The 26,557-nt window shown below is 38.3% G+C and overlaps 2 protein-coding genes across 6 annotated transcripts in view; both read right to left on the reverse strand.

Annotated features, from left to right (window-relative positions):
* Nucleotides 1-9,989: 9,989 nt before the first annotated feature.
* sephs3 (selenophosphate synthetase 3) lies at nt 9,990-23,949 on the reverse strand. Its single transcript, XM_051948937.1, has 8 exons — nt 23,556-23,949; nt 19,921-20,024; nt 18,270-18,377; nt 17,987-18,141; nt 15,655-15,745; nt 14,035-14,134; nt 13,564-13,776; nt 9,990-11,018 (listed from the first exon to the last, which is right to left on the reverse strand). The coding sequence occupies exons 1-8, from the start codon at nt 23,830-23,832 to the stop codon at nt 10,768-10,770; spliced, it is 1,299 nt and encodes a 432-aa protein (XP_051804897.1). The 5' UTR covers nt 23,833-23,949; the 3' UTR covers nt 9,990-10,767.
* Nucleotides 23,950-24,458: 509 nt separating this feature from the next.
* ikbkg (inhibitor of nuclear factor kappa B kinase regulatory subunit gamma) overlaps nt 24,459-26,557 on the reverse strand; it is a 30,768-nt gene continuing 28,669 nt past the window's right edge. For all 5 annotated transcript variants that reach the window (XM_051948933.1, XM_051948932.1, XM_051948936.1 and 2 more), the window contains one exon: nt 24,459-25,633. In XM_051948933.1, the coding sequence (XP_051804893.1) occupies nt 25,443-25,633 (191 nt within the window). In that variant the 3' untranslated portion in view covers nt 24,459-25,442. The remainder of the gene's footprint in view (nt 25,634-26,557) is intronic.

The following is a 26,557-nucleotide window of genomic DNA, read 5'->3' on the forward strand; positions in this document are numbered from 1 at the left end:
GCTTCACCCAAAAAGTGTCTGGATTTTGGTCACATGGTTGTTGCTCAAACTTATCTGAGTCAGTCATGGCTTCTCAGTTGCCGTGCAGAACAGAGAATCTTTTGGGTTTTTAAAAAAAAAAAAAAACGGTCATCATTATTTTTGGTGAATTTTTGAATTTGACATTTTAAAGAAAGTGACTACAATGAAATCTAAAAATTTGAAGCTTATTTTCAATATTTTTTCTCAGTGTAACCACACAAAACTGATGGTATTTATTACAAACAATCGGAAAGTTGAACCATTCTTTCCATTTTTACAGTTTGTGGCTCTAAAAAAACATTTGTATTCTGGAGATTTTTTTCTAAGAAAGCATGCCTTTTAAGCACAGTAGTGTTAAGAGGGTTAGAAGTGACAAACATATCTCATTGCAATGAGTGATAAAGTTATTTTTCCTGCACTCCGCAACTTACAAGTCTCCAAACTATCAATCCTAACTATTTGTAATCCTTTACATTGGATATCTCCTTTCACAGATACAAAATCACAAAGTCCTTTACAACTATAATAAAACAAAAATAACGTAATAATAAAATATAATGATTATTACCATCAGACCTTGTTCTCTAATATCATTAAAATAAATTCCATTTTGAAAACAGAAGACAAATAAGTTATTATTAGCAAACTTTATAATGTGTTTTACTAATATGCAACATATTTTAACATACTATTGTGTTATTTTAACACTAATAATAACATATTTTAACATAATATGAAGTATTAACCAAGTCCATGATGTATTTTGTTTGTATCATACTAAAAAAACTTAATGGAAGCAATGGCAAAAATGTAAAAAACAATATTAGCAAACTTTGTCATATATTTTAGTCATCAGCAATGTGTTTCTAGAAAACCATGGAAGAAATTGGTCATGTGGCCAAATATTTTTGAAGAAGTATCCATTATTTTCCCAGTGAAGAGAAGGAGCACATGGAGGAACACATTTTAGTGCATTGAAAGAATTGAACTTTCCGAACACTCCTATGGTCAGAATGGGTCATGCTGCCACCTTGTGGTAAAACCTAAAATATTTTTTAACGTGTGCATTTATACCCTGATCACAAATGCTGGCGGGCCACAAAGAAATTCAACAGCGGGCCGGATTTGGCCCACGATCCGGACTTAGATAAAAAATATGCATGGATCGTTCCAGAACTGGAGGACATTTTACGTCCCATTCATCAAATTTCAAATAATCCATGTACAAAATACTAAAACATGCAGCTGTTGTGTAAATGTTCTTATCCTGAGACCAAATCTAACAAAAAACTATAGGAGAAAAGAATGTTTGAAAATATCTTTTAAAATACCAAGTAAGTCTGGAGTTCCCCTTAAAATGACATTTTTCCAACCCCCTGATGACCAAACTGAATCTCAAATAAAACAACCCAAAAAAAAAAAAACAGTTAAAATGAAATTTAAATCTCCTTTTTGGTATTTTTTCATTGATTTCTCTTGTAATTGTGGGAACATTTTTTAAATCAACATAATATTTTAAATAATAATTATCATGAATGAAATCTGAAATTCACACGTGTCCCACAACAACCCTGTTAGCAAAACCTTTTTATCTGGTAGAAGAAGAAAACAGTGAATGACATGAAATGCTGAAATTAGCATCATCAATCAGTTTTCCTGAAGAATGGGTCGAGCAAAGCTATGTTGTCTCTTCTGTTTTTCATATTTGTCAGCCTTGATTTAATGTCTTGAATGATTGAATAAAACACAAATAAATGCACGAGAATTTTAGCATCAACCTGCAGTAGGAATGCAACAGGAGCAAAACGTGCAAGATTTAGAGGGTTCAAGTGCATTTTGCTGATAATATGTTGATGCAGGACTGCTGCAGTATTTTTACACAGTGGAAATGCCAGTTTTAAATTGAAATATTTAACCACCAACACCACAATATTTCCACTTCCAATAGTGGATGAAAAGATGATCATGACTACAGTTTGGCTCTCTCTTTTTTTAAACCCAGTTTTGTCAGTTTGTCTCTTCCTAGCATTAAAACATGATAAAAAATAATCCTAAAATCGTACAAAATATTTAATTAGGATGAGAAAAAGTCCACGACTTTTACCTGCTATAAGCTCTGGATTCACTCATTTTTGTTCATTTTTATAACAGATAAATCCCTCATGCATGTTATACATGATATCAGGATCAGACTAATTCTTTTTCTGTATTTTTCCATGAATCAGTTTGTCCTCTTGGTCAGCAGTAACAGCTAGCTAAACATCTAGCTTCTACTGCTGAGAAAAAGCTAATATTAGCATGGATTAGCAACCCTGTTACTGTGATTAGAGTAGAGTTAACAAACAACAAATAGTCAATAGCTTTTAGTGACTTTGTCTTATTTCTATGTCATTTTTGTGTCTTTGTGTCATTTTTGTCTTTTTATGTTAGGGTGACCATATTCTGTTTCTCTGAAAAGAGGACACACTTCCAGCTCACGCGTGAAAAATTTTCAGTCCCCCCCCCCCATTTTTAGGGGTTTTCCGTGGGTCAGGGGGCTTTCTGTGCTTCAAACTCAGTTAAACAGATATTCTGAATTCCCCAGAAAAAAACACTTTACCTGGATATACAGAAAAATAGCCCAAACACTCACAAACATTTGCTCTATAAATTATATATATATTTTAATTTAAAGCAGTTCTCCTAAACAATATAATCAGTCACATACAAATATGGCATGCTCTAGTCTTTAATAGTTATTGACTCAAGTTGTGTAGGAACACATGTATTCAGATGTTTAACAAAATAAGAAATAATCATCTCTCTTAAGTCTGACACTTACACCTTAGTTAGGAAAAGTGAGGTAGAGTACCATTCTTCAAAATAACCTCTCAATTATCAATTATATAAAAATAGAAATAATGCCTCAAAATATTAAACAAAAAGAAAAAAAAGAGGTAGCCTATTCTTCAATGTTCAGTTTGCCCATTCTTCAAAATAATGTGTCTAATGGCAAATGAAAAAAATATAGAAATAATGCCTCAAGTCAACAGTCCTTTTTTTCCTTCTTTTTCCTTTTCTTATTAGCTACAGAGACATAAGTCCCAGCTTTGCAGACTGTACATTCTGCCTCCCATTTGACACGACCTGGACGAAAACAGGGGTACTTTTTTCACATTTCATCAGTGAAATGACATTTGCGTTTTGGTATTTTCTTTCGGTTCGAGTGTTCTCTCGCAGTGTGCCTACCTGCCTGTCAGCGAGGAGTGAGTGTGGAGTGCCTCTGTACTGCTTTGTGAATGATTAATACACGTTCCGGGGTTCGGCTCAAACTCCGTCTCTCAGAGCGTGTTTCCAAAGGAACCATTCAACGTGAATGATAAATACACTGGTCTGTGACGCGCTCAAGCTAGGCAAGATCAAAAACCCGGACATTTGAAGGACTTTATAAACGCCGGCCGGACAGGCCGGACAGCCTCTCGAAAGAGGACATGTCCGGGCAAAAGAGGACGTATGGTCAACCTATTTTATGTCATTTTTTTGTTATTTTACTTGTTTAAATATTTGTCATGGCCCCTCCCTCTCCTGCTCGGCGGCTGTGCTGGAGCACAGCTGGCTGGAATGAGCAAACGAGCGCAGCTGCTCACAATGACCAATCAGCTCTGTATAAAGCCTGGCTCTCTCCACTGCTCCCATGCTGGGACATTACAAGCTGCACTCTGTTGTTTGCACACCGTTGTCTGGACCCTGCTTCTGTGGATTACCCTGCTGGCTCCATTATCCCTCCTCATCCCAGAATCCCTTGTCCACTCTGCACCCCTCCTCCATCTGCTCCTGGTCTGCCTGCTCCTCAGTCCTCCCCACGTCTCCGCCACTGGCTCCCTTAGCTCTGCCCCCCCCACCACCACATTCGTAGACCCGTCACCGTTAGTTTAGTTTTGTTTCCCTGTTCTGTTTTGCCTCACGTTGGGAGTGATTTTGTGTTACAATCAAGACTCATTATTAATTCACCTGTCTGTCCCTTGCCTGCTGCATGGGTTCTAAACGTCCCAGTCATAACAATATTGGTGCTATTATTGCTATTAGCCTTGTGCAAATGGTTGTACTCTCTATTTAGCTATCATTTTGTATCATTTTTGTGCTATTTAAGCATCTATTTGTGTCGTTTTTATACCACTTTTTTATTTTGAATTTTTTTCTCATCAGTCAGTTTGTCCTCTTGGTCAGCAGTAACAGCTAGCTAAACATCTAGCTTCTACTGCTGAGAAAAAGCTAATATTAGCATGGATTAGCAACCCTGTTACTGTGATTAGAGTAGAGTTAGCAAACAACAAATTAAACACAGAATAAAAATGGTACCATTGGTGTGTAAGCTGAGCCAATCAAGCCTTTGATAGTTTATTACCTATTATTGATGAATATGGAGCAGAAAATTATATATATTTTTTATTTTCCAATCATTTTGAAGCTCCAATATCCTCCAATTCTGAAATGACTCTTAAAGTAAAACATTCAGACACACAGGAAGCAGTCAAACACAACACATAAAGACAACAGAACGTTTCCTCCATGCTGTTTAATATTTGGGGCTTCTTTCTTTATACAGTGTGGTGGGAGATGGAGTCTAGTGATGTTTATACTGTACACACTACTATTGCCATTAAAATAGTTAATTTACACGACGTTATCAGTAGATATTACTGATGTCCTCCCATACAAGGCCTTGATGTCCCCAGTGGCGGGACGCTAAAGGACAGGACGTCCATATACATATAACAAAAAAAGTTGCCTGTTTTCCACAAAACAGAAAATATTCAGCATCATATGTGTGGTCTAGAGTCAGTCACCACCACGTACTGTACAGCGACACCAGCTCACGACAGCAGGAAGTTCAGGTGCATCATGGGACGGGTGCAGGACGCTCTCCGTGGCATCGCAGGAAGTTTCACACAAGTTCTTAGTGGTGAAGGTTCAGTGGATCAAACTTTTAATGACTGCTGAGACTGAAGCGTTTAAATCACTGTCAGAATGTTTGGACGTCGCTGATTAAAGGACGGCTAAACGCTCTGAAGGGTTCATGGGTTGATTGAGTTTTAAACTCTGTTAGGTCAGAAATAAAGACAGAACATGACAGTACAGCTTCTCCAAACATTAAATAAAACACCAGAGGACATCAAACATAGTAAAAAAAAAGCTTCTGAATAGAGTCCCATGAAGTCCCAGAAAGATCAAATTATTACTTATGTTCACAAAATCAACATTTGCTGCCATTTTGTATGAAGAAGACATGAACTCATGTTTACAAAATCCATAAAAGATGTAAAATAAACGACATTTTTGATTATCTTGTTGCTTGAAGACAAAGTTGTGTGCAAATTATGTAAATTAGGACTTTTATGTAAAATATCCTTTACATGAGCAGACCAGGTAACTTATGGATGAATGAAAACTAATAATTATGTTTTCTCTTTCATGAACAAGATATTAAATGACTTCAGCAAACAAGATAACCTGACAACAAGATATTAACGAGATGTATAAACGAGATGACAACTTGTGAAAACAAGATATCTTCTGCGAATGAGACAATAACTTCTACAAACAAGTTAACTTGTGAGAACAAGATCATAACTCAAACAAGATATTAACTCATAAAACCAAGATATTAACTCGTAAAAACAAGATTTTAACTCATAAGGACAAAATATTAACTTGTAAATACCAGTTATTAACTCGCAAAAACAAGATACTAACTCGTAAAAACAAGACATTAAATCATAAAACATTCCCTCAATGTAACATGAAAACAAAGGAAGAATCTTCTCAATGCAACATACAACATTTTTAGAGCATCTTTGCAGAACTTTATCTGCCTTTAAGAAGAACATTCTGGCATGCGTTTGTGAGGGTTTTCTGTCAAACATTTTTAGAACTCGTAGGTAACGTTAGCCAGTGCTGCCTGTCGACCTCGTAGAACATTTCTGGAGCCACTTGAAGGCTGAGAAAGCCAAACATTCCCGACACGACAAGAACATTTGGGATCATTGTTGCGTCGTGCTGGGATATTACGGCTTAGCAGGTTTTACAGCGACTCTGATGAGACTCTGCTGGAGTACAGCCTTGAAACCTGAGACAATACATCTAAACACATCACTCAAATGCCTAAAAAGCTTCACTGGCACCTTCTGTCCATCACAGAAGTAGTTTTAAAGAGCCTGACACCAACTATTCCAATCCCTCAGGTCTGAAACCAGTCGTCTTCCTTGAACCTCCACGTCTTTTTTCTGGTTTGAGTTATGCACAAACACTACATTGAGCATAAACTCATTTTATAAAACAGTTATCAGCACAGAAAATACAGTTTATCCTCCTCACACACATTTAGTCACATATAAGGTCTAAATGTCTCCACATCTTATTCCCAAAAATTGTCCCTTCTGATTAGATTTCAACGTATTTATCATAAACTGTGGATATTTAAAATGGCATCTGTGAAATGTTAGCTTGATGTCTTAAGTACTCTCTGAGTTAAATTTTTTTTTTTAAAAAACAGCGCATTCAAATTTGAGGCTGTTTGAGCAACAAGATCTCAGGAACGATTAACCCTTAGATGCATAAGTGGGTCAAAAATGAGCCGGTGAGGTCGTTTTCTCACAATATCTTTGTCATGAAAAGTTTTTATCATTTCATATTCAAACGAGATGTGATGGAGGGACAGAGAGCAGCAACAGATGGAAGAAAGGCATGGAAAAATGGGATGTTGACATTCTTCTATTCCATTTCACTGCTCTCTGCTTCACTGCAGCTCAAAGTGGAAAAACACAGAATCGCATTTTTATAAGCTGTAGGTACTCTTTAAAGGAGAATTTTATATAAAAAACATAATCACATCAATGGCCGCAGATTAAACAAGAAAAGCATTTACAGAGCACAGTACTGCTCAGTTGTTGTATGATTTCCTGTGAATGAAATCTTGAAAAAATTTGTGGTCCTCAGTGGTGGATTTGTAGTAGGATCGCAATCATGTGATCGTCAGCAGGCAGCTGATGTAGTGTTCACTTGTTGTCATGGTTACGGTGACGCCTGTTACTATCTCACAATGATACAGAAATCTTTAACAAATCCATGGATCCAGACTATAAGCTGCATCACTGCCAAAACCTAATCACTTGGTCCTTGTGTCATTTCTGACCTTCCCTGAAAATTTCATCCAAATCTGTTAGTCTGTTTTTCAGCAATGTTGCAAACAGACAGACAGACAGACAGACAGACGCCGACCGTCACATAACTCCACCACGTTCCTCGGCAGAGTAATAAAATCATTCTTGTGTGGACAAAAATTTTAAAAAAAAAACAAAAACAAAACAACAACACATATTATTATTCTTAACCAAAATGACAATAATGGCCTAAAAACACATTGATTCTATTACGGGTCATTTTTGTCCCACTTATGGAAGAGTGGAGGGTCCAATCACTGGAGCGTCTAAGGGTCAAAGATAAAAACCCGACTCCAGACCTTTCATTCCTGCTCAACCAGTGATGAAAGTTCAATAAAAATAGCATTTTTTCTATTTTTGCAACCAAGTTTTCATATTAAAAAGCAGAATGCTCAGACAATCACTTGCTGACATTTGTCTTATCGACTTTTTTGTTCATTTGGGCTCCAAGATGGAACTTTTCATGTTGGTTTCACGTAGTTTTTTTCCTCTTTCAATTCATCCATAATTAGAGATTATTTGATCTACCTGTGTACAATATTACAGATTCTGAATTGATGACATGATGAGAAATAACAATGAAAAATTCAGGTTTTTATCTTAAAATGTTCCTCAGATATTGTCGTTTAAACAGCCTTGTGAAAAAATGTGCCAAAAGTGCCTTTTTTGTCTTTCTCGGCCACGTTTTGGATTCACAAATTCTTAACAGGAGCTAAAAAAACAACAACACATGAACCCAGTCCAAAACCAAAACTAGTTTTAGAAACACTTCAAAATGAGTCCTAAAAGTCAAAAACTAATACAAAACCAGGACCAAAACCAACCTAAAACGACTCTTGACAAAATCCAAGACCAGCCCAATACAATCTAAATCCACTTCTCAGCCAGGACCAGATTCAGTGAAAAATAAATCCTAAACCAACTTTTAGTCACATGAAAAACGAGAAAAATCAAGACTAAAACCAAACATAAACCAGTCCAGAAGCACTTCTAGAAAGCCCCAGACTATGATACTGCCACCACCATGCCTGATGGTAGGTTTGGTGTTCTTGGGGTTAAAGACCTCACCTTCTCTCCTCCCAACAGATTTCTGATCAGTTTTTCTTCCATCTGACCACAGAACTTTCCTCCAGAAGGTCTTTTCTTTGTCCATGTGATCAGCAGCAGACTTGAGTGGAGCTTTAAGGTTCTGCTTCTAGAGGAAGAACTTCCTTCTTCATGGATCCTCTCAGCTCCTGTTGATGTAAAACCCTGTGGACACTGACAGCTGTGTTCCAGCAGCTTCTCATTCGTTACCTCCGCCAGGAGGTTATGTAATCATTGGAGTTTGTTTGTCTGTTTGTCTGATTGTCTGTTAACAGCATAACTCAAAAAGTAATGGACGGATTTTCACCAAATTTTTACAGAATGTCCGGAAGAGCAAAAGTAAAAATCGATTAGATTTTGGAGGTGATCCGGATCACCATCTGGATCCAGGATTTTTTTGAAGGACTCTGTACAATTGAGAGATGGCCGCCAGTCCTTCAAAAAAATCCTGGTTCCAGACGGTGATCCGGATCACCTCCAAAATCTAATTTAGCTTTATCAGTTAATGAAAGTGACGGCATTCAGACAAATGTCCCTTTTCAGTTGTGCTTCCTTACAGCTTCATTTAGAGATGTGATATTTGTCATTCATGTGAGATTAAAACACCAAATGTCGTACACTACCGTTCAAAAGTTTGGGGTCACCATGGCAATTTACGTGATGATCGGTGTTGGTTTGTTTGTTTATCTGTCTGTTTACAACATTATTCAGAAACGGAACAATGGATTTGGATGAAATTTTCAGGGAAGGTCAGAAATGACACAAGGACCAAGTGATTAGATTTTGGCAGTGATGCGGCTTAGTCTGGATCCATGGATTTGTTAAAGATTTCTGTATCATTATGGGATAGCATCACACTGTCCCTGTAAAGCTTGTTTTATGTTTGACGCGTCCGAAAGGTTCGTGTGGCTCAGTGTGGACAAATTACGTCATTTTTAGCAGACACGCCCCCTCACACAGCCCTTCTCAAGCGTAAAATTTCCGCGTCGTGCACCTACAAATTTTTCTAACTACGCTGACGGAAACACGTGGAAAACTGGCAGAAGAACAGGAGCTTGCATTTATAGGATTCATCACACAGAGATCACAATGACAATCGGGTTATGAACAATTCATGGTGCAAAATTAAAACTATGTGCTGGAATGCAAATATTAGCTAAAATGCAGCGTTACAAGTGGTGTAAACAATGACAAACTTCTTCTACTCTAGTTTAGTACTAGAGAAGAAGAAGAAGAAATTTCAGGTTGTTCATAACGCTTTGTAAAACAATAATTCATTAAATGTGAACATTTTTGCATGAAAACAAAGGAAACATTTGGAGTTGTGGTTATTATTTATAGGTTATTATGCTGTGATCTTTGTGGTCTGGCCCATTTCAGATCAGATGTGGCCCCTAAACTCGTAAAATGAGTGACACCCCTGGTTTAGATGTTGAAATGGGTCAGTTTACATGTCCTCCCACAGTCCAAAAACATGTTGAGATTAATTGGGGATTCTAAATCGTCCGTAGGTATGAATGTGAGGATGATTGTATGTGTAGCTCTGTGACAGACTGGTGTCCTGTCCACAGTGTCTCCTGTCTTCACCCTAAGCCAGCTGGGACAGACTCCAGCCCCCTGTGAGATAAACAGATGAATGGATGGTTCACATTGTACCAACATAACACCGACACAGTATTTCAGTCTGAGTTCATGAAGTTTTTATTGATTGTGAAGAGCAATAAATCTACAAACACATCCAGCTTGAGACCTCCGAGGCCCCAAGTCTGACCCCCCTATCCAGAAGGCGTACATCCGCCCTGCCTCGCCCCGCTGGTTGGGGTTTAAAAGGCAGCGCTTCATTAAAAAGGAAGGGGGAGGGACTTGGCGCTGGACGGCCAATCAGCTGACACAGGTGGACATTCTGAGCTCCGCCCAGCTCAGCCCAAAACGGGAAGCTGCTCAAGCCTTCCTCTGGGCTGGTGGGCGGAGCCAGGTGTCGGGGTCCATGAACTGGTTCTTTACCACGCTATACATTCACCAACTAAAACACATGTAACCATCCATCTGAAGCCAAAGTAAAAAAGAAAAATAAAGGAAATTAAACAAAATTAAATGATAAAACACTCAAACACACACTCACCTGGTGAATTTGGAGAGAATGATTTAGAAAGTTTAGCATAAATCACCAATTCATTTCCTGAACTGTCAGATAAACTACATGAAGCCAGTCTGGATGGATTATAAGGAATGTAGGTTGAAATAAAAAGAGGATGAAGTGAGACATGCTAACCTGGAGTTAAAATGTGAAAGATGACAGGCTGTTTCTGTTGCTTTTTCCAATCATGGACAATACGCTGTCCCCTCCCTGTAATGCCGGATCTGTGTGCTCTCAGCATTTTAACGAATCAGATGGACATCAAACACACAGCTCACATACAAACACACACTCTCACACACAGTGTCGTTGGGGCGGCAGTGTCTATGACAAGTTGGGGTTGGGATCAGGGCTGGTGGAGCTGTTGTCCTGATTTGCCGCCTGGCTTCCTCGCGGTGGGACCTCGATGATGCGGGGCTTGTCGATGATGCGAGCGCGCCGGTCGCCCTTCTCCACGATGCCGATTATCCACGCTCCGCCTGAAGCCCCCTGGCCTCCCGCTCCGGAGCTCTGGCTCTTCATCTCCGAGCAAAACTTCGCCGCCTGCTCTCTGGGCAAACACACCAGCAGACCGCCTGGAGGGGAGACAGACGGGGGACAAGGTGAGGCTTCATGGCTTCACGTTTACATACTGTGTTCATTCAGAGATTTACACAACTGTTCAAAAGTCTGGGGTCACTTAGACATGTCCTTATTTTTGAAAGAAAAGCATTTTTTTTCCCAATGAAGATAACATTAAATGAATCAGAAATATAGAACTAGACATTGCTAATGTGCTAAATGACTATTCTAGCTGGAAACAGCTGATCTTTAAAGGAATATCTCCATAGGAGAAAATTCCAAAAATTCCTTCAAAGTTTCCCCTAAAAGTTTTCTTTGAAAAAAAAAAAAATCCTCCAAATTTGGCAAGAAAATTCTTGTAAATATTTTTTTTTTTAAAAAGAGTAAAAATCTTCCAAAAAATCCTAAAAGTATCTAAAGTGATTACATATATATCAGTAAAACTGCTAATATTTTCTTTAAGAAGTGAAAAATAGAGATGTCTCTTGACTACACACTACCGTTTGGAGTCACTCAGACAATTCCATGTTTTCCATGAAAACTCACACTTGTATTCATGTGCTAACATAACTGCACAAGGGTTTTCTAATCATCAATGAGCCTTTCAGCACCATTAGCTAACACAATGTAGCATTAGAACACAGGAGTGATGGTTGCTGGAAATGTTCCTCTGTACCCCTATGGAGATATTCCATTAAAAATCAGCTGTTTCCAGCTAGAATAGTCATTTACCACATTAACAATGTCTACACTGGATTTATCATTCATTTAATGCTGTCTTTATTGAAAAAAATCAGTTTTCCTTCAAAAATAAGGACATTACTTAGTGACCCCAAACTTTTGAACGATAGTGTGTTCGAGCTTGATGTCGTCTGAGTTTAAATTCTTTTTTTTATATTTGTGTCTCACCAATATCTGTCTTACCAAAATCTACCAAAATCCAGCGAAATTCACTGGATTTTGGTAGATTCTTTTGTGAATGTTCTTAAGATTTTTTTTTAAACATTTCTTTTTTTTCCCACCAAAAAAAAAATTCTAAAATTTCCTAAAAATGCTGAAATTGTGGACAACACTGTGAAAATATACATTTTCCCACATTTTCAAACTTTGAAACAGGTCAATTTTAAAATTTATTTTATTTAACTTTTATTTTACCGGGAAGTTCCTTGAGATTAAAAATCTCTTTCCCAAATTTGACCTGCACGGGGGTTAATGGAATATCTCCATGGAGGTACAGAGGAACATTTCCAGCAACCATCACTCCTGTGTTCTAATGCTACATTGTGTTAGCTAATGGTGTAGAAAGGCTCATTGATGCTTAGAAAGCCCTTGTGCTGTTGTGTTAGCACATGAATAAAAGTGTGAGTTTTCATGGAAAACATGAAAATGTCTGGGTGACCCCAAACCTTTGAGCTATAGTGTAAACGTTTATTGTGTGTTAATTTAGGCCTGAACGATAACACCATGGCAACAGCAATGACAAAACTGTGTTTAAGCACCCAGTCTTTGCATATCAGACTCTAAGTCTGTTTCCTCTGGCTCATAAATGGAGTGTGCTACTTTTCATAACTTTCCCTATATTTCCCTGTACTTCGCCTGCAGCCTCTTGTTCAACCATCCCAGGGTGTCTTTTCATTCTCTGTTCTTACTTAACCTGGCACCCACTGTCACAATAACTGGTCTAACAAAGCTGGTTATCAACTTTGTCAGTCAATCCAGAGTTTCTGAACCTGGACATGAGCGTGTTCACATGAAATAAGTGGATACCTGGGAGGAAAACCATGCCACCAAAGCAGCAGGTTTTGCTGGGAAAGAGCCAACTATAGTATAAGAGAAATATGAACAACACACACAAAAAACACAATACTAACTTTAAGTAAGACAGCTGCAGTAGCCAAAGCAAGAGGGAAGCTGCATACTGTGTGAATGTGTAGGTATTAACCCTCAGATGTATAAGTGGGTCAAAAATGACCCGGTGAGGTTGTTTTCTTGTAATATCTTGGTAATGAAAAGTTTTTAACATTTAATATTCCAGGTATTCCTCAAAAACATGTTTTTGATATCATTCCATTCAATTTTTTAAGTTACCTTTTACACTTTTAAAGAAATTGTGATATTTGTAGTCCTACCCCAAGCTCTGAATCACTAATATCATATAAGAGGTGATGCACAAACTTGGAGGGACAGAGCAGCAACAGTTGGAGGAAAAGAGTAGAAAAATGCCAACAAAATGGATGTTGACATTCTTCTACTGGCATTCTGTGTAATATTCTTTTTTTCGCCCCCAATTATCAAAATGTTCCAAATTTGTTAGAAAGTGAAAAATTTGAAAACTTTGAAATCACTCTTGTGTGGACAAAAATATAACACAAACAACAACACAAATTCTTATTCTTTAGCAAAATGACAAAAATGGCATAAAAACACACTGATTCTAGTACGGGTTGTTTTTGACCCACTCATGGAAGAGTGTGGGATTTAAGGGTTAATATCATTACAGACTGAACTGAAGCATTTTATCTTTATAAATTAAACGCCCAGTCCTCTCTCTGTTCCTACCAGATGTCTCTGCCGACGTGCCCTGGACCAGGTTGAACACGTTTCCACACGCTTTGCTGACGGCCGTCATCTTGGCTATGATTGGCAGGTTGTGGATAACAAAGGCCACCTCGTTTCGCTGCTGTGCTGCCAGGTTGTTGGCGTGTCCCAGCAACCCAAAACCTGTAACGTCCGTGGCAGCGTGGGCCTGGAACTTGTGCATTAGGCCGGCCGCTGCAACAAAACAACAACGAGTGACAAACTTTAGCAACCAGTGCAACTACAGCAACTCACAGAAAGACTTCAGCTGGACCAAAAACTGACAAAAAGCAACAAAGGACAAAACATTTTGATTAATTTTAATGTGGAGAGCAACAAGCGACATCAGTGGAACCACATGGAGGCAGAAAATAAAGGATCTCAGCTGTAACTCAAACACTAAATGCATTTCATTGACCAGGTGTTACTGAGTGCATAATGAAGAGAGTGCACCTGTGCGGTTTAGCGTTGCCATGGAGAACATGGCTTCCTGATAGGCCTCTTTCACTTCCTCTTTGGTGACAACTAGCTTGATCTTGTTCCACCTGTCAGGCTGGTGAGACACAAATATAAAAAAACAGCAAAAAACATATTTAAACTCAGACTACATCAAGGTTGAATACAGAGGTTTGGGGTCACTTAGAAATGTCCCGTTTTTGAAAGAAAAGCAGATTTTTTTCAATGTAGATGACATTAAACGAATCAGAAATATAATCCAGACATTGTTCATGTGGTAAATGACTATTCTAGCTGGAAACAGCTGATTTTTAATGGAATATCTCCATAGGGGTCCAGAGGAACATTTCCAGCAACCATCACTCCTGTGTTCTAATGCTACATTGTGTTAGCTAATGGTGTCTAAAGGCTAATCGATGATTAGAATTCGTCTGGTCTCCCAGACACAAATTTTGCACACTGCCTTTGTTTTGTCTTCAGTTAAACTGAAGAATTCCCAAACAGCAGAGGTCTTCGGCATCTTGTCTTGTCTATGTGACATATGGGGGGGACAGCGAATATTCGGATACCAAAATTAATATCCGGATACCGTCGTAGCGAACGGATATTCGGGTCCAGCCCTAGTTAGCATGTGAATAAAAATGTGAGTTTTCATGGAAAACATGAAATTATCTGGATGACCAAAACTTTTGAATGTTAACGTGTCGTCAAAAAAAGACAATTAACAGACGTCAGCACTCAAATAAACTGGGATAATTAAATATCTAAAGGCAAAATTAGTCAAATCAACACAATAACTGGTGTATTTAAGTTTTAAAAGCAAATAAATCATCTAAAACAAGAGCGGCCTGAAGTCACATTGGATGAAATTAAAACTTGTATTTTCCCCAACGCTTGAGTCGAGTTTAGTTTTTCAATGTTACAGTGAATAAAACTGGATTTTCTCAGTTCAGTAAAAAAAAATTTAAAAAAACAGACGCACCTGAAAATGCAAAATGTGTTCCTGTATGTGATGTTTATGGCATTTCTGTAATGTTTTGTATTCATATACGGCTGTTGGAGATTGATAGATCTCATTGTATTTATTTTATGTTCTTACTCACAGAATTAACATTTACCAAACCAACATTATTCACACAATAATGACTAACTACAGTCACATGCCTGTAGAAACCTTTTAATGGCACAAAGCAGTACCATTTTGTGATCTGAAGAAACTAAAAACTTTTAGAGCCTCCGTCAGCGTTGGGAAGTCGTGGCTACTCTTTTCTTTTCTGCAGTGTTTTCGGTTGCAGCAACGTTTTCAAGGACAGTTTGTGAGATATTCTGGTTTCCTAGTTTAAACATCTGAGCTGGACACCTGTTAAAGTAACTTCCTGTGATTCTCCAGTCTGGTTTTACTAAGATCTATGTCGTTAACTTACAATCTAAGGAAAAAGTACTTAAAATAACATGGTTTCATTATTTTACTGGTAGTATTTTGCTAACGAGTGCTTTTCTGAAATAAATTAATAAATTCTGGCTCAGTCCTGCTTTAATGACTCAAACTACACATTAAGGGTTAATAGGAGAAAAGAGTATCACTATAACAACATTACAAACAATGTTATTGCTGACCTGTTCGAGCCACTGGTGAGCGTTCACAGCCACCTGAGTCCCCAGAGGTTTAGTCAGAACCAAAACGTCGCCTGGTACAGCACCGTCAGGCCTAGAAATATCAAAAATACTCAGTGAGTTCTACTATATAAGGAAAACTGAAGTCTAAAACACTCCTTTATCTATGAGATAAAGCAAATTACAGGCAGCTATTCTCCAGGAGGAAGAGCAGAAGGACAATAGAGATAAAGACATGAAAAGAAGAGTGAGATCGGGATAAAGAACAACAAAGATCCCACCAAGTCGTACCGAAAACAGTGCAGTTTTACAGATTTACATTGTAGAAAATGCTGCTGTTTCTACTATTTTGTAAAAAACAAAAACAGGCTTTTTAAAATGTGTTGATTGTATTACTTGTAATGTGTGTTTTCCTTGAGTTTCAGCATATTAATGGCTAGAAAAACATGACTGCAGGAACAAACTGCTGTTTTGTGTTGAGGCTGCAGCAGCTCTGTTGGTGGGACTGAAAGGAATGTCGTCTTCTAAAAGTAACATTGAACATTACACCATTTGTTAGAGCCAAAACCTGTGAAAACAGAAAGAATAGTCAGATTTTTTTACTTTCTGGCGGTCCTTCAACTTTTCACTTGTCATGTTTTGTCGGACAAACTAATCAAATTCAACCTTAAAACTTTATTTTGAAAGTTTTATTAATAAATTATGCCAAAATAACAAAATATGTAAAAACAAACAAACAAACAAAAAAAATACAACAATTCTGTGTCATCATGAGGAGATGAGTCAGCCGACTGTGACCAACAATCATGTGGGAAAAATTAACAAAATTTACAGCTGAACTCCAGACACAAGTATGGAAATAAGCTAAGAGTCTTAGTAGTAAAATATCTATTATGTGTAGAGTCTTCTACTTTTTTTTGTTTATGTCGGTAACACCTGGGGTAAAATAATGTACACGGTGATAATTTATTTTTACATTTTTGTCCAATAAATAATCAAAGTAAGAGGAATAATTTATGGCTTTATAACCTTCCAGTAGTACGCAGCAGATATTTTGGAGTTCTTTCTATTTGTAGTCATGGTTGTTGTGTTTCCTTAAAGTTGCACGACTTTATACAGCAGTTAAAAAAACTCAGAAAAAACCTCAGAAATGACTTGGGGTTCAGAGGTTAAACAGCAGCTCATAAGCAGAGTTGTAACTCCTCCTCGAATTTTCTTTTTTTTTTTTTTTAAATATTTCCCCACTTTAATGTTTAGGTCCATCAAATTAATTTAAATAATAGACAAAGATTACCAAAGTAAACACAAAATGCAGTTTTTAAATGATGATTTAATGTTTTACCCGGCCCTGTGTGGAAAAGTCATTGTTTAATCATGAATTAACTGTGGCTAATCACATTTTTTGGAAAGTGAGTTCAGTGTCACTGACCACACCCAAGCCTGATTACCTCCAGACCTTTTTTTTTTGTTTTTGGAGTGACCTAGTCAAAGTCTGGACTTGAATCCAATTGAAATGCTGGTATGACCTCTAAAAGGTCATTAATGCTGGAAAATCCTCCAGTGTTGCTGAATTAAAACAATTCTGAAGTCCTCCTTTGTCCCTAGGACTGTCCAGCTTCTTAATTCAGCTCAGTAGACTTTTTCTTTCTTTAAACATAGAAATTCTTTTAACATAGCAATTAGGAGCACCTTACTGCCTCAGACGTCATGAACAAAATGCACTTTAAAATGACAATGCTCTTTTTAATGTTGTAATTTTGTCTTTTTGTGTGTAATTGTGTGTCTTGTTTGGTTGTCCTTTTTAAGCTGCTTGTATGTCCTTTTAAATTGCCCCTTGGGGACAAATAAAGTTATTTGAATTGAATTGAAAATATCTCCAAAGAGATGTGACAGACTGATTGTTAGTTCGAGAAAACGCTTCATTTCAGTTGTTGCTGCTGAGGGTGGCACAACTAGTTAGTAGGTTTAGGGGGCAATTATTTTTTCACACAGGTAGCTTTAAATAGTTTTCTTCCCCTTAATAAATAAAATCAGCGTTTAAAAACTGCATTTTGTGTTTACTTTGGTTATCTTTGTCTGATATTTACATTTGTTTGATCATCTTAAATGTCAAAGTAGGGAAATGATGCAAAAAAAAAAAAAAGATTTGAGAAGGGGGCAAATACTTTTTCACGGCACTGTACACGCCCTGATGACTGAAATCATCAAGGTGGGAACTCAAAAAATGCAGGCCAGATGTGAAGACAAGTGGACGCACAGAAAAGAAGATTCTAAGCATCATTTAATGAATATTCTAAAATGAAAAGAGAAGCAGCATCGTTTTTAACCCACTCACATGATGAACTCGTTGGGCTGACAGACGACTGAAGCTACACCTCCTACGATGATCCAGGGGTTGATCACCGTCTGGCCGCCTGTCACTGAAGTCCCTCCTTCCTCCGCTGCGTCACGAAACCCTCGGATCATCAGAGGCATGACCTTCTCACGGTCCTGTCGTACAGACATGACAGACGATGCCAAATCACACAGAACTTTATTTATCACTGGATAGAAACTGAACAATAATGCAGAAGAGGGACATTAACTGATTAGCGTTTGGCGTAAAGCTGTGGAACTACCTTGTCGTTCATCTTCTGGCTGACGCTCAGCAGCATCAGCATGTTGTCACACTCGGTGATGCCCATGGCGTACAGGTCACTGAGGACGTTAGCACAAGCTATCCTGCCCTGAAAAGAAGAACCAGACATGTAACTTTAAAATTATGGCGAGGCTGTCTAGTGATAACTGTACTATCAAACACAGGAGCATCACTTCCTAACGAGTACTACCAATTAGAAAATCTAACATAAAAAAATAAACAAACGGTACACGCAGATCTGTGTGTCTGCGATTGATTCAATTATTTCAATCTGCCTGCAAAGCAAAAAGAGAAAAGCAGACGCAAATATTTTTACTAACTGAAAAAAGGCCTTATTGTCATTAAGGCTGAAACGATTCCTCACGTTATTAGAGTCATTTTCGATTATTACAATTTGAGGCAAAATTCTTTGAATGAAGGCTCCATTTAACCCACTATACTAGACCCCAGGTCACTAACTGAACCCAGACTTCATTCATTACAGACCTGGACCTATAAGAAATACATTATAAGGGGATTTTAAATTTGATGGGATGCAATTATTTACCATTTATCAGATCAGAGGCTGAACTATGAAGACAGTTCAACACAGACTTTCTTCGTGTGAATCGACAAAAACTAAAACCTCAGTCAGAGTTACCAGGTATCAGGGTGGTTTTCTACTTTCTTTGTTCACTCAGACAATGCTGAATGTGCAGGATTATATGAAGCTTCCGCTACATGAATATTAATTCATCTTTTTAGCTTGTAAAACTGGGGGGCTAATGCCATTTAATCCCATCTTTAGTTGAAGAACGTGCCCTTGTTTTTAACTTAAGAGTAGATCTTCTGTGAAAAGTTACTGTACATTTATACCTTTGCTGAGAGAACAACTTCAGGATTTTAACAGAACACAGATGTTGAATGGTGCTATACTAAGCATAAAAACACTGTCAAAGGCACAATATTTCATTTATAAATCAGGAAAACAACCAAACCAGTTGCACCTCCACAAAATACTGTGTGGACATTTCAGAAATCGTGTCCAAATCATGATGGTTTTTACACGTTACAAATGATTCATAATAAACACTACAGGCTCACTCAGGTAATAATGTGTAACTGTCTGCTGTTACAGCGCCCTCCATAATTATTGGTACCCCTGGTTAAGATGTGTTAAAAGCCTTAAAATAAAATCATTTTTATTGCAGAAGCATACCCTCACACTGAAAATTGTTGAAAAATGTATTATAGGAGAAGATTAGGTGCTGTTTTGTTGGCAAAAGGGGGTTGTACAAAGTGTTAACATCAGGGGTGCTAATAATTGTGGCACACATGATTTGATGTAAAAGAATTATTTCTTAATGTGTGATTTTTTTTCCCCACTGAATTAATGCACTTGAATTAAAGGTTGGATTTTCCTCTTTTTTCCATTGTGTCCTATATTATTTAGAAAAGAAACTGAATTTATTAGAAGCTAAGGAACATATTTTAACCGAGGGTGCCAATAATTATGGAGGGTGCTGTATGTATTAAAGTGGTCACCACCCATGTTCCTGGGTTTTTTTTACAGCCTCACTTCCTGGATAGCTTCCCAACTATTAGAACAGGCTAAACAGGAATGTGGAGAGAAACTCCTGCCGGTGACTCACCATCATGTAAGGATCTTCCACCAGAGGGTAAAAGAAATCTGTGGTCTGGACGAGTGACAGCCCTCCATGCCTCAGAGGAATCACACAGCAATCCATCCCAACACCTGGAGACACACCACAGAGACGAGTTAGAGACGAGGCTGCAGCATTCAGCAAAACTTAACTTCATTTAAAGGTTTGGGCCTTTTATCAGCAATTAAACAAGACTAAAATTCCCACTATAAATTACTCCAAAGATGGTACCTTGTGGTTTCAATCCTGATCTAAATGAGCTGTTTTAGTGCCTGTAGCTTTAAATACAGTCGAGCTGCTGCTGTCCTCGCCCAATTCAGGAATAAGACTCTGGCTGCTTTCCAAGTAGCACATTTTACTACACTTTCCTTTACAAAGCACCAGCTGTAATATCTGTTGAAATGTTGGGCCTTCCTCTTACATCCGCTGCGGTCTGCTGTGCAAAATGAGTTTGATTACACTCAACACTCTGATGGCATGAAACGTGAGGATGACCAGAAAAGCAAGTTGTTTGGAAGATTTGAAAAATGTAAAATCTGACCAACTACAGTCAGAGCTCCTGCTATTTCTTTTGTGATGGATTTGACATGCTAATTTTGGAATATTATAGTATTTTAGTTATATCATAGTATGGTATTATGGTGCAGTGTGTAATATCCCCTACATATTCCTGGACAATTCTGACTCCTTTAAGTAATAATAGACGGATAAAAACACAGAATAAAAGCAGAGAGTAAATCTAATTTCATATAAATTTAAATCAGACTTGCCTTCCTTGAGTGCAGGCAGATACACACTTGGCTGACTCATTTATAAGGCTCTTTTAGGCTTAAATCCTCCCTATTTGTGCATTCTATTACAAAGAACAAACAGCTGCTATGTCTTACGCTCCGGCACTGCTCTTGTTTTAGAGCTTTCAGCATTGTTGCCCCCTCAGCATGGAATACTTTACAGACTGAACTGAAACTGTCTGAATTTATCTCACTTAGAGCCTTCCGTTGTATCCAGAGACAGACAGCGTGAGACTACTGGACAGTGCTCGTGTTTTTAAATTTTAAATTGCTGAAAATTGTCTGTTACAGCTCCTGCACTTTTTATTGTAGAACACTTTTGTACCTTCAAAACTGTGTGTTTTAACTTACTGTTACCTTTTTGTAATTGTTTTTATGACGTGTGCTGCTGACCTCTTAGCCAGGTCACCCTTGTTAAAGAGGTGGGTTTTATCTGGTTAAAATAAGATTAAAAAATAAATAAATAAAAGTGAAGGATGTGTGGAATGAAGGCCATTAGCAACTAGAAGCGGATATTATGAATGATATCTAAATATTCAATAAGGGTATTACATGTATGGAAATGCTACAAGATTTTACAGTATATTGTAATTATTATCAGTCTATATATAAATAATAACTACTGATTTATTACACGGAGTGGTGGAAAAAAGCTTAAAAAGCTCTTAAAATTTTACACAATCTCAAATATTACCGTGAAATACTTGTGGAAAAAGCTTTTTTTGCATTTCAAAAGGTGTGGCTGCATTAGACAGGCACAAATAAATAAAAATGATATTTTTTGTGTATTGTTTACAAGAAAAACTGACAAAATTGCATTCTACCAAAATGACACAATACTCAAAATTTCTTATTTTTATGGAACCAGTCAACTTTAAGTTTTGTTTGGCTTTTTTAGGAGTTATTTAGTATTATGGCTGTGATTGTACTAAAAGAAATTGTACTTGAAGACCTACGAGTAATTCTTAGTGCCACATACATGCAAATGCATGGCGTGTCCGAAAACCTTTTTCCACCCCTCTAAGTAAGTAACGGATATCACATATGAAGATTCTACAGCATATTGCACCGTTCTATTGTTAGTGTATTGCTAATTCCTTGTAGCATTTAGATTTATTTTTCATATTTTTGTATTTCTATCTATAAATTTTCTTGTACAGTGTTTTGTACTTCCTATTTTTACTGTTGTTTATATTATATTTAATTTTATTTACTTGACTCCAAGGGAGCCCTGCACAAGAATTCCTTTGAGCCTAAACTGTCTGTTTGCGCACAAATTGCAAATAATAATCTTGAATTTAGAATCTCTCGTGGTATTGGAACAAATCCTCTCTCTGCATCTGTAATTGACAGACAGAAAAACTAAACAAGTGACTCAATCTGTCACCACAAATCAGGACGTTAGCTACTGTTTATCAGTCCTAAGTATTATCAGTCTTTTTGATCATCAATAATCAAACCTGATCCAGGAATGATCTCATGCAGGAAGCCACCTGCTTGCTCTGCTGCCCTCAGGATGGCGCTATAGGGCTATAAACACCTGCACCTCCAGACTCATGCACAGTTTTCACCCACGTGCCAAAAAAGAACTGAACTCTTACTAGAAACATCGAAGCTAAGTGCAGTAATATTATCCTGCTGGAAGTGTGCAATATCTGATTTACCAGTTTATTTATTCTATGTGGAATGTTGGTTCTTTTTATTTACACTTTGATTTTTTTTCATTATACAGCTGTGCAATGGCAAAGAAGACATCTTATTCTATCCGAAAAAATATGAACCCCGAAGAAACAAAAACAAAACGGTCGATTCCTAGTTGCGGTCACACTGCAATCAATGACTTGTCCACTAGTTTTTCAGTTCTTCAGATGCTGGGAGTGCATGAAAACCGTCGTGTTCACTTGCAGCAGAACATTTGGATTTTGGATTTTTTGGTCTGATTTTTGTCATTTTGATCATAAAGTAAAATACTATATTGTTCAGTTCCAGATACCTGTGACTAAATGTTTTGTGATTTATCAGTTGTAATGTGTAAATGATAAATTAAGGTACAATGCTTTTGAAATTGAACCAATTATTCCTCAGAAATTTCAGGTTGGCCATGATGTTTTGTAAAAAGAAACCTCCTTAAATGTCAACATTTTCAGAATTTTCTTTTTTATACTAAAACAAAGGAAAAAAAATAGGAGTTGTGGTAATTTTATAGGTTATTATGCTCTGACTTTCCTGGTCCGGTCGACGTGAGATCAAATTGGGCGGAATGTGGCTGCTGAACTAAAATGAGTTTGACATCCTGGTTTAGAGGGAATGCTGTACCAAGCACTGACATAACAGTGTTTTCTAGGTTTGTGGTCACTTTGTGTAACTACGCACAAAGCTTTCCACATACACGGGTTACTACAGAAGAAGCAAAGTACTTTCATTGGGGATTGCGAGACTCATTTATCACAGAAAATGTTTGCGTAAGAGCCTGAACTTCGCACTCCTGTTGAATATTTCTGCTGAATCATACCGACGTCAGGTAATTTGACAGCTTGCGGAACTTGAGTAAAACAGTGTTAGCTAGCCGTTATCTGCTTTACTAGCCGTTATCAGCCTCGGCGATGTAGTAAAGTGATAATTCAAGGCGGTTATTAGGATACGAGCGTGTAAATTTAACGGCAAGGTGCTATTAAAACAAGCTAATTTTAGTCGCCGCTGGCTCTCCATCTGTCAAATGAGTTATCACATGCTAGCTAAGTTAGCAACAGTTGCGCTAGCTGACAGACGTTAAACCGCCGGGGTTTGGGGGAGCATGGAGGCTAACACTGCTAACTTCACTTTGCTCCTTACCGAGTCTCGGGCCAGGTAACTGTTGGCCGAATTCCGAAGCTTGGTCCCCGGCCTTCCCCGTCCCGTCGGCCCGGTCCGGCTCCAGTCCCGCCAGGAGTTTGAGCAGAGCCTCCTGCGGGACCTTGCAGCCTCATCCTTTCAGGTCCGAGAAGGATGTGAGACGGAACCCGCGCTCCAGGCCGTGCTCTTCGGGTTTAAAAGGCTTGTATCCAGGGGGGAAACACCCCTCGGTGCCCGCAACCTCCACCGAGGGAGGCGGGGAAGTTGAGCCCGACATGCCCGGTGACCGCGTACACACAATGCCTGCCGCGGCGCTTCCACCGGTAAATAAAGACGCAGAGATGAATGGAGCGTGTCCAGGCAGCGCTGCGTGAAACGGGAGACCAGTGTAAAGTTAGCGGAAATAAAACCAATACAACTTCCTAGTGGAACTTTCACAGTAAAAACATATTTGCAATTTGCGCGGGCCAATTTATGAATTACAGTTTCCAAACATTGCATTTATAGAACTTCTCTGAAATTGGGTTGTATCAGCACTAGAATTTAAATAAGACCTCGTGTTAGAAATGTAGGTGCAAGACGCTTTATTTTGAAAGCGATGATGATTTTTCCGGATCCTGTCTGTATTTGGCTGCTGAACTTGACGCAGCACAGAGCGGTTAGAGCGGTACCATCTTCTCCCGCTGTCAGGTGTATTCTTCACAATTAACCTGTCTATTTATTTGTACTGTAGTCATAATTCAAGCATTTAAAGTATATTTTAGCATCTACAACGTAGCTGCATAAATCATTGTTAATACTGTGACAACTTTAAAGAAAATACAAATAAAACACTTCCCCCCAATGGTCGCAAATGGTTTCTCCCAGGTTGTACTACACTCGCTCTATGAATCACACGAAGGCTAATGAATAACTGGTTTATTTCGTAAATCTCCGACAGTTTGAAGCAATATTCTTAGCAACGAATGATATGTAATTACAGACAACAGTCACACAAACTGTGAAGGAACCTCAATGTGCTTACATTCAGATAGATAAATAGCTAAGGTGGCACAGGTAAGGAAGAGACGGAATAAAGGGGGCACAAAGGGGAAGAAGTGGTGGGTTCAGGGTCAAGTCTAACATCAGAGATAAAGCAGTCAAACGTGTACACAGGCACAGAACACAGAGAATGGCTACTTTTTTCAACAAGAGTAACTCCATCTCTAATACATAATAATACATGTTTTGAGGTAATGCAGACAGCTACATTTACAACCAAAACATATTTGAATGTTATTTAAAGCTCACTAGATTATTCACGTGTTTTTCTCCTTTTCGCGGGGAAAAGAAACCCCTCTGAATTGTCTCTTCTTTTTTTGACATGGCGTCACCCTGTAGGTCCGATGACTGCAGATGTGTCGATGGGTGACGCAGTCAAAAGTGTACACATGCACTCCACGTGAAGCTGCATGAAAAACAGAACTGAGGCGAGAGATCAGGGATCGTGTTTAAATACTGATTGATGATAGTGTGCCGACTCATTGGCAAGGCATGGGAAAGGAAATAAAAAGGTGCTGGAAAGGATGCAAAGGATGGAAGAAGCTGTAGCAGAAATTGAATCCACAGCGCAGTTGTGTGATACATCATGCTGGTTACTGTCATCCAATTGCCTTGACATGACTTGTCTGTATTCCAACATATTTGATTTCTAAAACGGTGCCATCCACATTATGGGTTCAGGTTTGTGTATGTGTTTGCATGGCAGAGAGAGTGTAAAGTGCCAACACTAGACATGTTTATTTTTTTCCCATAGGCTGTGCCCAAAACTGGGAGCAGACACACTGAACGTAAATATACTATATACAGTATATCTGTGGTGTCACGGTGCACTGAACTAGGCTCGGGTTACTGTATACAGTCCATGACGTGAATCTGCAGCGTGTCCATATCTGGAGCCAGGTACTGGCACTTAGGACAACATAAATCTGGCAGGTCCTCAACTCCGGCAGCTCCTGGTTCGACAGCTAGTATCGGCCCCGGATGGCGGAATGAGGAGGCAGGAGGCACCGTGTTGAAAGCTGCACCAGAGAACACACCTGAGACGAAAGAGAAAGAAAGAATGTAAGAACAGTTTCTTAGCAGACAAACATTTTGAGAAATAATTTAAGCAGTTACATTTCTTCAGTGCAAACTGTTGTCTACAATAGCCCGCTACTTAAAGGACATTTTGTTGTATAAGCAGGCAACAGGTACAAAAGTGGACAATACTCAGTGGTATTAAGATGCGATTATGCATTACTTTGTTAGCAGGGCTGTTTCCTCTTCAGCACTGAGGAAATACTCATACACTCACTGGCCACTTTATTAGGTCCACCTTGCTAATAAAAGGTTGGACCCTCTTTTGTCTTCAGAACTGCCTTAATTCTTCATGGCTACTTTCAACAAGGTGTTGGAAACATTCCTCAGAGGTTTAGGTCCATACTGACATGATAACATCAGTTGCTGCAGATTTGTCGGCTGTACATCCATGATGCCAATCTCCTGTTCCACCACATCACAAAGGTTCTACTGGATTGAGATCGGGTGACTGTGGAAGTCATTGGAGAACAGTGATCTCAACGCCATGTTCAAGAAACCAGTTTGAGATGATTTGATCCTTGTGACATGGAGCATTATCCTGGTGGAAGTAGCATCAGAAGATGATCCATTGTGGTCATAAAGGGATGAACATGGTTAGCAACAATACTCAGGTAGGCTGTGGAGTTTAAACCATGATCAGCTGGTATTCAAGGGCCCAAAGTGTGTCAAGAAAATATCCTCCACATCATTACACCAGCAGCAGCTGAACCGTTGATACAAGGCAGGATGGATCCATATTTTCATGTTGTTTACATCTAATTTGCTTGGTCATTTTCAATCACTTTTTGTCAATTTTTGTTGTCATTTTCAATCTCTGTTGTTTTTTTTCTCATTTTCAGTCTTTGTTATTTTTTGACTATTTTTTTGTCATTTTCAATCTT

Source organism: Acanthochromis polyacanthus, chromosome 6 (assembly GCF_021347895.1).
Source record: "Acanthochromis polyacanthus isolate Apoly-LR-REF ecotype Palm Island chromosome 6, KAUST_Apoly_ChrSc, whole genome shotgun sequence".
In the NCBI taxonomy this organism is placed as follows: domain Eukaryota; kingdom Metazoa; phylum Chordata; class Actinopteri; family Pomacentridae; genus Acanthochromis; species Acanthochromis polyacanthus.